We start from the raw sequence: 13,438 nt of genomic DNA on the forward strand, positions 1-13,438 counted from the left end.
CCTCATCAGCATAAGCATTTATAGAATGCTAGAATGGATTTAGCTATTGCAAAACTTTGCTTCCACAATTTTTGTTTTGTTTACTGGAAAGCAGAAAGGGAATTTGGTTTGTGACTGTTACTGTGACAGTTAAACTCTTTTTCAGATGAAAATAAAATTGTATGTAAGAGATCACTGCTAAATTCTTAACGTTTTCTTAGTTTATTGGCTGAATATACACGTTCAATGTTCATACGTCAGCATTCAGTGGTGAAAAATAGAATATATGTTAGTCATTGTTATCAACAATCTAACTGCATTGAAAAATAACTTTTCATTCATAACGGGGAAAAAATTTTTTTTGAGGTTTACTAGCTCTTGCTTTCGAGAGATTTAGGTCCATAGTGTGTCTGTGTTGATGGACACTGGAGTTGATGGGGTCCAGTGTGCCTCAGCTTTACCTTTGTTTGTTTCGCAACAGGCATATTGGTGGAATCCTTAACTCAACAGCTATCTTTGAGCCTTTGGATTTTGATGGCAACTTTGGCCTCGACTTAACATATTTGGATAAACTTTCCGAATGATTTAATATTTTTTAATACAATTTTAATATGATCATATGAAAGTTAAATATAAAAAAATATATAGCAAAATAATACAAAATTAAAATATTTTTCATAATATTAATTCATTTAAAAATGTAATATAAAAATATTAAACAGTTTGGAAAGTTTATCAAACAAGATTAATTCGAGGCCACTGTCTTTTCTTGTCCTGAAGAGTATGGCAGAATGATCTGTAAATATAGAAACTGCAAAGAACATGAGATGGTGACAAATGGCATTTGCCACGAATTGGCCCACCACACACCTCATCACCAGTGACGCGCATTGCATTACTTACATGTGCATTACTAATCCATGCCGTACCACTTGTATAACACTCGGTGTTGGGAGGTATGTTGAATCTTCTTAGGAGAGTTTGGTACATAAAGACAAAAAGCCAGAGAGAAGTGATTAGATAAGGTTATACAATATTGGTAAACAACCCAGGCTCAATAAATGGAGAAGAACAGTCATAAGCAATTTGAACAGCGAGTAGGTGAAAACACTCCAAATCTGAAAATAACTCTATCAAAAGGCAAAGTTGAGACAAAAAGTTTGTTCACACCGAACGATCTACAACGATATTACAAACTGCTGTGATGTCAGTACCTTTGTAGGTGGGTCTAGTGTTACACATGAACTACTAATTCAGCTGCCTAAATTGTTATCTCCTACCAGGTCTTGGTCTGGAGTGCTGTCTAATAAAGTCATTTTCTCTTTACGTGGATTCCAGGGGCCTATAGTTTCCACTCCAGTCATAAACATGGCCGTATCATGCAGTTTCACTAGTTGAAAGGCTGTAGATGCACAGCGTTTCCTTCATGGGAAAAGTGAATTACCAACAGGATTTGATCACTTCCAGATGTGTATTTTCCCATTCCTCTGCCAACTCCGGTCAGATTGAAGTGATCAGAAATGCATGCTGATGGTTCTATGATCAGCGGCAGGTGCTCCTAATCATAGAAGCCTTGGCTAACACTTTATTTTGATCATGAAAGTAACAGCAGGTGACTCTGATCAATGATGTAGCGGTAAACAGGAATAGCAGCAAGAATGTTAATTCATAGGCAAATCTCAGTCAATACAGTATTCTAAAACACTTAGATACATTTATATACTATAGACACACTCATGGCATGATGCCACGTCTGTAAACCATGAAGACGTCCAACACCTACCAGAGGGCAATGCAATGTTTACAGCTTTCATTAAGTGTGGGCAACACACTTAATGTGTGGGCAAAACGTAAGTTTTGCAGTAGATATATGAACCCAGTATTTTTATTTTGCTAAAAATAAAAATAAAAATTATAACAGGAAAAAATTGCAACAGTTTTGGTTTGCAGCTTATTCATTTTCGGATATAGATATGTACTTTGGCATATGAATGGTCCCCGGTGGTTGCACCTTCTTCTTCTTCCTACACCTTCTTCTTCTTCCTACTTGTGCCTTGGTAAAATATAGTCCCAGGGACAGCTGTGAATATCAGTGCAGAAGAAATAAGAATATTTCTATTCCAGGCAGCCTAGTTATTTAAATTATAAAACAGCTTTTTGACATCCAGTGTGATTTTGGTCTTTAACTTGACCAGTTCCAAAGATGGAGGCACAGATCTCTGACCTGTTTTTAAAAAAATGCATGAGGAGTGCAGCAGAGGTAGGTTTAAACCATACTTACCTTGGCAACACTTCTATCATCACCAAATGATGTTCTAGGCAGTACCACTTAGGCATCTGCTGGGAAATAAACAAGCATGTGCCCGCTTATGCATTCTACTGCTGTACCCAATAGCAGGACACTAGGAAAGTCAGGACAGCGGGACAAGTCCCGAAAATCAGGGCCATCCTGCCAAAATCGGGACGGTCGGAAACGCCTGTTTTTTCATGTTGTGAGTTCGAATTTCTTGCCAGCTCCATCAGTGTTTGAGCCGTGAAGAATGCTCATTTTGTTAATTAATTGATTTACATACATGAATTTGCTCATTTGCTGCAATATTATATAATTATTTGTGGAAGCTGCTTTGACAATAGTTCAGTAAATAATTCCTGAGCTTTTTGAGTACAGTTTGGTCTTACTTCTTACTGTGGTCAGCTGGGACAACCCGAGTCTCAGTTATTCGCAGTTGTGGTGTGTAACAGTATTTGTACATGTAAAAAATGGTCAGAACTAAGGGGTGTTTTGTCAATATGACCTTTGAAGACATCACATTATGAGTACGCAGCATGGGCACAGCAGAAGAAAGGTATCGCATTGTGACAAGACAAGCTTGTTGGCAAGTACACCCCCAATATCAAAAAGAATGATCAAGTGATCTGTAGGTGTTTTGGATCAATTTAAAGAAGTTTTAATGCTGGACTACTTCAGGTCAATTAGAAGTTCAGCATGCCATGGAGATAATCTATTGAACGTCCTGTGAATATTCCCTCCAAAATACACTGAATTAGCTCTTAACACTTTCCACTTAGTCCCCGATTTCATAATTTTGGTCAACCTTTTCAAATTTATTTTATTTTTCAAAATATTTTTAAATATCAAAAAATCTAATTTTTTTATATATATAAACATATATATATATATATATATATATATGTGTGTATATATGTGTGTATATATATATATATATATACATACAAATATATATATAAATATATATAATAATTGTAAAAGTTTATCAAAATAATAATACAGCTATATAATAACTATATTTGATGGTATTCGTGTATTCTAATACCATCTGTATCAGTAAACAGAATGCACAACTCTGTGGATTTCTTAAAAAATAAAATAAAAAAAAGTAAAAAATAATAAAATCCACAAACGTTCAAGAAATAAAACCTTGGGTCTGAAAACCAGTAAATGTGATTAAATCAAGTCTTGTGGAAAACAGTCTGCACTATAAAACTCAACAGCTCACATCATAAAAAATCACCTTGTGCCATTTTTGTAGCGTTAACAACCTCTCTAAGGACAAAAAGGCCCAGAGGTGAGCTCAAAGCAGATGAATTTCTCTTTCTCTATATTAGAGGTGCTCTAGTGCATTGTGGTTGATGGAATAAAGGTTGCACAATGTGAAAGGGTCACATGTCAGGTACCAATTTATAATACAGCCTGAGGAGTAACAAAGAACCATTGCTTTTTCAATGTATAACTCTATTTTAAGCTGCGGTTTTGGTAATAAATACAAAACTGTTTTTGATACTTGACAGGTCTGTAAGGCTACTGAAATTGTTAAATAAGTATTTTGCTTACCTACTAAATGCCCCTGTTTGGGTGGGGCTGTCTAAACTTCTTACTGTGGTCAGCCGGGACAACCCGAATCTCAGTTGTTTGCAGTAGTGGTGTATAACAGTATATGTATATGTACAGGTAAAAAAATGGTCAGAACTAAGGGTCGTTTTGTCAATACGACCTTTTAGGACATCACATTGTGAGTACGCAGCATGGACAAAGTAGAAGAAGGGTATCGCATTGTGAAAAGACAAGCTCGTTGGCAAGTACACAACTCCTAATATCTAAAATTTGTCAAGAGCAATGAAGAAATAAGATTCCAAACTAGGCAGGTCACCAGTTTGAGACTTCACCACTTAATTCTTCTTTCATGGTGAATGGGGCCAAGCAAATCCATTGTCCTGGGGAGCCCCTGTCTAACCACAGGGTCCTAGGCAGCTGCCTAAGTGTGCCTAATGGTTAATCCAGCTCTGGTCAATAAAGTCCCAATTTCAGACACCCATCTTCTCTGTTGTCTCATATCTGCCAAAAGACATTAACACCAGGGTCATCTCTTGTCCTCTCCGAAGCTTTGATATACTCACCAGCCAGAGAAGGCAGGTAGCGAGAATGTCTCTGCATGGGCCTGCAGAGATCTCCCCTGTCGGTCTTAGCGCATGGGCATCGCGGTGGGGCCCCTGTGCTTGTGGGTCACCAGGCAACTGCCTCGCATGCAAATGTGGAAAGACGGCCCTGCCTAACACAGACATAAGATTGTAAGCTCATAGTTATCTATACTGCCATGTCCAACCAAATGTCTGCATTTTGTACCACTGTGGAACATGCTAGTGCTTTATAAATAATATTAAAAAAGACAGTCGTTAAAATCATCAAAATATGAAATGAAACAGAACTTGTACTTATCCAGCAGTTTCCCTCGCAGATCTTCTTTTGCCCCAAAAGCAACCCTGTTGGTGATAGTGGCTTGTTCAATGTTTTATTATTGTCCAGAGTTAAATATGCTAACTTACTGAATGTGTGTTTGCTCCTAAAATTACAAATTAATAACTGGTTTGCTCTCACGAGAACGATCATTGACATTTTTTTTTTTATATGTTGAAACTTGGCTTTTAGTCTGTCTTCTCCACATCAAGTTTACTGAGGGATTACTGGCTAAATTGGTGAGATAATGTGAAATAAATGTATCATGTTGACATTTACCAGTTACTGCAAAATGTGTAAGTGTCTGTTAATGGAATTGTGAAGGACTAAGAATGAGAACAGGAAGTCCAAGGATTTACACAGAATACAGGCCATCCACAGAATGATTTCACAAACCTTTTACATGGACTTTATTTTTTATAAACAACAGTTATCAGGTTTACTACAGAACACCTGGCAACTTTATCTTTATATCTTTAAAGCGACCACAGAACACAGTTCTCTGCTAATTATTGCATTTATTTAATATATTTAGTAAAAGCTTTGCAAATTATTATTTTTTTTCAAAATGATACAATATAAAAAAATACTATATACAAAATAATATACCAATATATGATAAAATATTAAAATATTTTTCAACATATTAAATTATTTTAAAAGTTTATCCAAAAACATTAAAACATTTAAAAAGATTATTCAGAAATATAAAAATTGAGGCCTATATGACATAGGAATGTCTGGGAGATGTGAATGCATTGCTGTGAAGCTTTTTTTTTTGCCCCCATACCTCACAACATTTTAAACAAAGAGGGATATTTTAATTTTAGGGGTGAGAGGGGGTGTGACCTGTGGCAGAGCTGTTCTGAAATATTTTAGGTGATTATGAATGTAACTAAAATGTTATTTAGAACAAGTACAAAGTATCTTAGTTACAAAGATTGATTTTTAAACACATTTAGTATTATCGCTGTTGAGCTTTGTTGCTCACTCAGACACACCAACAAAATGGAGCTCTAAGAAAAGAGGGACATTAGGATAGAAAAGAGGGACAGGGGTTTTTGGGCCCAAAATAGGGACTGTGCCTCCTAATAGGGATACTTCACAGGGATACCTGTGGCTAAAACAAGATATACCAAGTAAAAATCCGCAGCAAAAAAAAGTCATTTTGTCAGAGAGAAATAAATGGTGCTCTTTCCAGATATCGATAGAGTTGCTAATGCTGAGGGGCCTCTGGAGATAAAGGTCATTGTAGATTTATGTGTTTAATAGTAGTTTATTGAAAAACGATAGAGAATTAACAGCACCGTTTGCAATGGTACATAAAGGCCCAGTGGGCCATTGCAATAAAGATAAAATATACATATAGATGAGCAGAGCAACCGTAAACAAATAACATATAAAGGCGTCTTGTTGCCTCAAAAAGACAATTTACGCATATAGGGGTAAAGCTAAAAAAGGAAATTGGGAGAATTAACAGATTCATACTACGACTACATCCAATGTATAACCGGTCTTGTTATCACTCAACCACCAGGCCCAGGATCCAGGCCAAGGAAGACTTAAAAGAAAAATCGGGTGAGAACACCAGCAAGAGAAGTGTTATCGAGAGAGAGAGTGAAGGTGTAGTGCAGACAGTAGTGTATAAAGGCAGTGGCGTACACACAACCCATGGGGCCCCGGTGCGAAAACTGATCCGGGGCCCCCCCCTCCCCCTGCGCGAGCGCTTACTCTGCGCAGGCTGGGGCCGCAACACATGGCGGCGGGCACCTGGTCGCAGGGCTGCGACCTGTGCGACCGCGGTATGTATGCCAGTGCATGCATAAACACATACACTACAGACACCCAGATCACATCAGCTCAATGAAGTGGTCTGGGTGCCAGGTCTCTCTAGTTTTAACCCTGCAGCTGAAAACATAGCAATTTCAGAGAAACTGCTATGTTTCACTGAGGGTTAATCCAGCCTCTAGTGGCTGTCTCATTGACAGCCGCTAGAGGATTTTCTGCGATTCTCACTGTGAAAATCACAGTGAGAAGACGCTGAACGTCCATAGGAAAGCATTGAGTAATGCTTTCCTATGGGCGGTTTGAATGCGCGCGTGGCTCTTGCCACGCATGTGCATTCGGAGCTGAGAGGCGGATGGGGACGGAGAGATCCCCAGCGTTAAGGGAGTCCGGCGCTGGAGAAAGGTAAGTGGTTAAGACACACACACACACACTATCATGAACAGACGCACACATTTACTGACAGACACACACTCAGTGACAGACGCACACAAACACACACACTCTAACACTAACACACACACTAACACACACACACTCACTAACACACACACTCACTAACACACACACTCACTAACACACACACTCACTAACACACACACTCTAACACTAACACCCACTCACTAACACTAACACACTCACTATAACACTAACACACACTCACTAACACACACACACTCACTAACACACACACACTCACTAACACACACTCACTAATGAAAAGACAAGGTAAGAGTGATGGTGCTGGGAAATGGGGAATCAGAGAGGAGAAGGGAAACAAGGAAATGGTAGAGGAGAAGAAGTGGGATCAGAATAAAGAAGAGGGAAGAGAAAGGAGTGAAGCGAAGGAAAAAATAAGAAAATAAAGGGGAGGATGGGAGAATGAATAGGAGGCGGTTACAGGGTTATGGAAATGGCTGTTGATGTCATCGGAAACCATATTTAATTAGTAGCCACTAGAGTAAATCCTATCAGAACCATGTCTTCAGCTCCCTGAACCCAACGTGCCAAGAATGGTGGGCATAATCTACGCCAATAGCGTGGAATGACTGCCTTTGGCACGTTAAGAAATTGTGGTACCACTGAGCTTTTGTAGGATTAGAGCAATAATGGGGTGTTCTACAACATCGCCACGTGCTCAAATGCAGGCAGATCATTCTAGATTTAAACCAAAAAAACCCCAAAACTTTACTTGCATACGATTCCAAATCCGTTTGCACACTCCAATTATTGGAGGTTTTTAGAGGTTTAGAAAAATACGGTACCCCTCTCTGTCTCATTTGAGATTTTGCATTTCAGGTTAAAGAAGCAAGGTGAATTATTAGTGTAGGACTCACCTAAGAAGCTTTGTCTTGACGTGGTAGGTGAGCCTACACTTAAAGGATCACTATAGGGTCAGGAACCCAAACCTGTATTCCTGACCCTATAGTGTTAAAACCACCATCTAGCCCCCCTGGGCCCGTCATGCCTCCATAAATATAGCAAAATCTTACTGTATTCAAGCCTGAAGCTGTAACACTGCATGCTGTTTGACTCAAAAAAAACAAGCAGTCTGCTGACATCATCAGAAGTAGTAGCCTGATCCAATCATCAGAAGTAGTGATTCTCCATAGGATTGGCTGAGACTGACAAAGAGGCAGATCTGGGGCAGAGCCAGCACGATTCAAACAGCCCTGGCCAATCACCATCTCCTCATAGAGATTAATTGAATCAATGAATCTCTATGAGGAAAGTTCAGTGTCTGCATGCAGAGGGAGGAGATACTGAATGTTTGGATGCATTTTAGGCAGCCATGACCCAGGAAGGATCTCTAACAGCCATCTGAGGAGTGGCCAGTGAAGTTATCACTAGGCTGTAATGTAAACACTGCATTTTCTCTGAAAAGACAGTGTTTACAGCAAAAAGCCTGACGGTAATGATTCTACTCACCAGAACAAATTCAATAAGCTGTAGTTGTTCTGGGGACTATAGAGTCCCTTTAAACGGCCACTGAAGTGATACTAAAACACCTCCAATTGTTTGAATGTGCATAGGGATTTGCCATTCTAGGTTTACACGTCTTACGTGTCAAAATGTTGGTTCTCTATCAGGATTTGAGAAAAGACAGTTAGCAGTGCATTCAACACATCATGGGGAGCTTTCCAACGCAACAACCTCACAGGGTAACTGCACAGATATAGCAGAAGTGAAAAGTGGACATAATATCTGATAGATGAGCATTTGCTTCTTTTGGAAGAACTCCAGACCTTGACATTAAAAATAGAAAGAAAAATAGAGAGCGTTTGTAACAAAACCTTTCTCACCCTCCCTCCCCCCAAAAATTATTCTACCAGAAATATTAGGCAAGCTTTAAAAAACAAACACTAAATCTCCTCTGCTCCTTATTAAATAAGGTGGGCAGAAACCCTTGAGGTCATTTACCTAAAGCCCCACACTAACTCAGTAGCTGGCCGCCAACAAGACTTTGATAATCCAATGTTTCTGTTTGTCTTAGGTTACCACAAAATCAGTGGCGTACAAACAATCCATGGGGCCCCGGTGTAAAACTGATCCATGGGCCCCCACCTAACCACAGACACACACACATATACTAGCACACACACATGCAAAATATTTAGTCACCCTCCTATTACCTACCTTTTAGGTGCAGGAGCATGACTTCACTGGGGACCTGTGGCTCAGGTTGATGGGAGTCAGAGTTCCTTCCTCCCGTGCGATTCCTGGTGGTTGCTGGGAGGAGTGACCATGGCAGTCACTTCCTCCCAGCGTCTGACATCATCAGAGTGGGCCTGGTCGCGCTATTACCGGGCCCACTCTGATGATGATATTCATTTCTATCGGGTGTCCCTAACAGCATGGGCCACCGGATGGGGCCCTTCACCTGTTGCCCCGGCAATTATACTGCACGGCCATGGCCGCAACACATGGCGGCAGGCACCCGGTCGCAGGGGTCCGCAGGGCGACCCCTGCGACCGTGGTATGTATGCCGCTGCACAAAATGTATATATTAACAAATCCAACCCACTTTGTTAGAGTGTAAAATAACATACAAAATGTTTATCTCCCACCCACATCTTCCTATTCTCATACAGTATATCACAGATACACACTAGTTGCTGTACCTATATTGGTATGGAATGATTCTCTCCAATAAGTGAAGCCTGGCGTAGCTCATTGGCGCTAACCGGACTCTGCTTAGAGTAGAGCTTGGATGCATCCACGGTCAGCACAGTTGGGCGTCCACTGTAGAATCTGAACCCAGGTAAGTTGTTAAACTGTTTTGATATGGGTTGACAAATTACTGTAGGAGTGCAGCAGGGCACTCATGGCACTATAGCCACTGCAGTGGGCTACAGTGGTTATGGTGCCTAAAGTGTTCCTTATGCCGTTCGTTTCTTTCCCTCCCTCCCAATCTGCAGTGTACCTCTTTCTGTCCTAAAATGACTGCTGCTTATGATGCCATGACCTTGGGTTTCTGGGTTTGTAGATTAGCTGTTAGCATTCTGCAAAGAAAGGATTTGGCAAATGAATGAACTATACATGTATTTCTATGAAGTTTTTTCTTATTTTTTATATTTAGCTCTAATGACATATGTATTGTTTTAAAGTGTGTTGAACCCAGCTTGTAATGTAATGTCGCTTTAAACCTTCATTTGCATAAAAGTCATGCAGGCGCCTGGGGTTACACTTTAAGTAATACAAGCTAGCTACTTGGATGCCTGTCTGATTGAAGATACCCAGTTATGTGTTAAGCAGATTCTTACAGGATCTTAGCTCTCATATCCTCCTGGTCTCCTCTCTGAATCAAGTTCCCACACCCCCACAATGATGTCACTCGGAATGTTGAAGACCTTGAAAATATTATTGCAGGCTTCTGTATTGTCCACAAGAGCATGTTCACCTTATGTGGAACACTTACAATTACACGACAAAGAACCGTCTGGGACAGTTAGAGGATGTGTACGACCCAGTGATGCCGACACAACATTACAGAGATCATGTAATAGTTCTTTTTGAAGTACTGGAGTTTGAGAACAAAAAGCTTTTCAGCTATACCAAATAAAAAGTTATTACAAAACATACAATATCCTACTCTATTGTACTAAAATAGGGAATGATGACTGTATCGGAATCACTGACATAGAAAAACAAAAACAGCAAAAACAAAATATAAAAACAAACATAAAATAATATACATCAATTATTATTATAAAATATGTTTCCCCTGTGTTCAAACTTTCAACATTCGTATACGGCCACATGGATAATGGTATTTGAACCCAATGTATAAAAAAAAAAAAGAAAATATATTGTGCAGTATCTTAAACTTTGTAGTTTTTTTTTTTTTTTAAATATGTATACAGAGGTACCCAGTATCACTTAATAGCTATAAAATGTAAGTTTATCTACAAACATCAAGGTGAGTTTTATGGTAGTAGGTACCCTTACTGCTTTCAGTTTAAATCCAAAATCTTTAATGAAAGAACAATATTTTGTTTCTCTAAAACACTACACACGTATTAACCCTAAATTGTAGATGTGGGGTTAGATAGCTGCCCTGTAGCATATCTGTGATACACAAAAGCAGTTATAACACATATTTCAGCCCTGCGGCATAAAGTCCCATCACTCCTGGGAAACTGCATCGACCGTACTCACCAGTACCAATATTATAACAAAGCAAAACATTTCCTGCAAACTCTGTCAAATCCTAACAGGGATAGAATGCATAGAACTTTATACATTTGTACACGGAATGAGGTCAATTTAGGAATAATGTAAGAAAATATTTTTTTACAGAAAGAATTCTAAAACGTAGAGACTAATACAGTAAAACAGTATTATAACAGCTTCTAGTGTCAGACACCAAGAATAAATCTAGTGATTTTGTATATAAATGTATATATATATATATATATATATATATATATATATATACTGACAAGACAGGCCAATTATTTGCAGTCAATATCAACATTTCTGTTTATTAATAATTCTCGTATATGATGCAGTGATTTTCCGTGATTATTGTCTGTTTTGTTTCCTGTGTAATCTGTGTGCATGCTGAGTGCCGATATGAATGCAATACATACAGTTATCCATTTCTGCATTGAAAATTAAAGTTTACATGTAGAGGGGGAAATTGCATTCCATTCACACTCTACACCTCTTCCTCTTCCTTCCTAATGCTTATTTTAGAACTTTAGAATTTTAGAATGTTGTTCCCGTTGAGCAACAGAGAATGTTTTGTGTTTGTGCAACAATCACCACTTTAATAGTTGCTAATAATTAACTGTTTGTCAACACGTGGCTCAGGCTACACATATAGTTTACAACTGAAAATCTTTTTCTGTGCGGTTCATTGGTGGTGATCTAATAGCATTATACACAATGTGGTTGAAAACTTTCATTTTGTTGCATTCTTATAATTCAGACATGTAAAGGAACACTATAGTATTAGGAATGCAAACCTATATTCCTAATATTCTAGTGCCCCTGTCCCTAGCTCTACAAAGTCCCCCTCTACCCCCCTCGTGTGCCTTTCAAATTATTAAAATGAATGCTTTAATTACTCTTTTCCAGCGCAGAGGATCCCTTTGCGCTGTTCACCTCTCCTCTTCCAGTAGCACAGTGGCCTCCTCCACTATGGTCTAATCCAGTGTTCCTCTTAGAGGGGCATTGGGGACTTGATGCCCATGCACGGGCATCCAAACCTCCCTTAGGAAATCATTGCATTTATTGCTTACCTATGATTTTCTTTAGTCGGTGCAACGTAAGTGTCTCTAGTCGCTATGATACTGACAGTCACTAGAGGTCGATTTAACCCATCAATGTTTGCAATGTTAACATTGTAGTTTCTTAAACACTGCAATGTTCATGTTCTGGGAGACCATAGTGTCTCTTTATTGAATACCAGGGGGCTAAAGGAAAATGAAGACCTTTATGTAGGAACTTGAGAACATTGTTTCAAAAGCCTAGTGGGGAGGTGGCAAAAAGATTAGTTAAACAAGAATCTACAGTCTAAAGATTAAAAAGCATCACAGAAGTTTTAGATGGTGTTGCCCCTGGTCTACATTTTTCCCAATAGTTTTTTTTTTTTAAGAGTAGGAAAACGTGTGGTGCATTATACAGATTTGATGATGGGAGGAATGGAAAAAAATAGGAGCACTAAGTGAGACAGAATTTGATTGGGTGGAAAAATTCTCTATCTTACTAACTAATCAGAGCACTTCGCCAAGGTTCAGAGAGGAGCTGTAACCCCAGAGTTTACTGGACTCATAGGAGAACAGTCACTGGGATGTATACCATTGATTCAAACATTGAAAATCTCTCATTTACTTGTGTTAACCTTTTTTTCATGAAATGCTTGATTTAAAAAAAAATTATATTAAAGATATAGCAAATAACATCGTACTCCAGTTCAGACACGGTAACAGCAGGGATGATAAATGGTAGCCATAACATAACAATGTTAAAAAAAGTGACAGTTCCTCTTTAAACTTAGATGGATATTGAAACTATTGTTTGTGGATATTGAAACTATTGTGCAGCAGTTTAAATATCTGGCGATTAAAAACAGGCCACAGTTTATTATTTGTTTCAAAATATTAAAATATCACAAAAATATATATATAAAAAAAATGTATACAAATATTAAAACATTTTTGAAAATATTAAATCATTTAATAGTTTTATCCAAAAATATTAATTTGGGGTGATAATAAGATAAAACATAATTATGATTATTGTAACACAATAACATGTAACACAATAATTATAACCCGGCATATGAAAATGTAATGTTTCTTTGTGTAAAAACGAGACGGTGTGTCATTGGCTCGTGGGACGATTATTATTATTTATAAAGCGCCAACAAATTCCGCAGCGCTGTACAATACGTCGACAAATATGTGTAACAAA

At 38.5% G+C, this 13,438-nt stretch overlaps 1 protein-coding gene across 2 annotated transcripts in view; it reads left to right on the plus strand.

Annotated features, from left to right (window-relative positions):
* The window catches only part of MAML2 (mastermind like transcriptional coactivator 2), a 167,364-nt gene that overhangs the window by 19,918 nt on the left and 134,008 nt on the right, over positions 1 to 13,438 (plus strand). Inside the window, exon 1 of one of the 2 annotated variants that reach the window (XM_063430533.1) lies at positions 857 to 935. The exons of the other annotated variant lie outside the window; for it this stretch is intronic. Coding sequence (XP_063286603.1) covers positions 900 to 935 — 36 coding nt within the window. The 5' untranslated portion in view covers positions 857 to 899. Of the gene's footprint in view, positions 1 to 856; positions 936 to 13,438 lie in introns of those variants that run through there. 2 annotated transcript variants of the gene reach the window in all.

Source organism: Pelobates fuscus, chromosome 1, assembly GCF_036172605.1.
Source record: "Pelobates fuscus isolate aPelFus1 chromosome 1, aPelFus1.pri, whole genome shotgun sequence".
Taxonomy (NCBI): domain Eukaryota; kingdom Metazoa; phylum Chordata; class Amphibia; order Anura; family Pelobatidae; genus Pelobates; species Pelobates fuscus.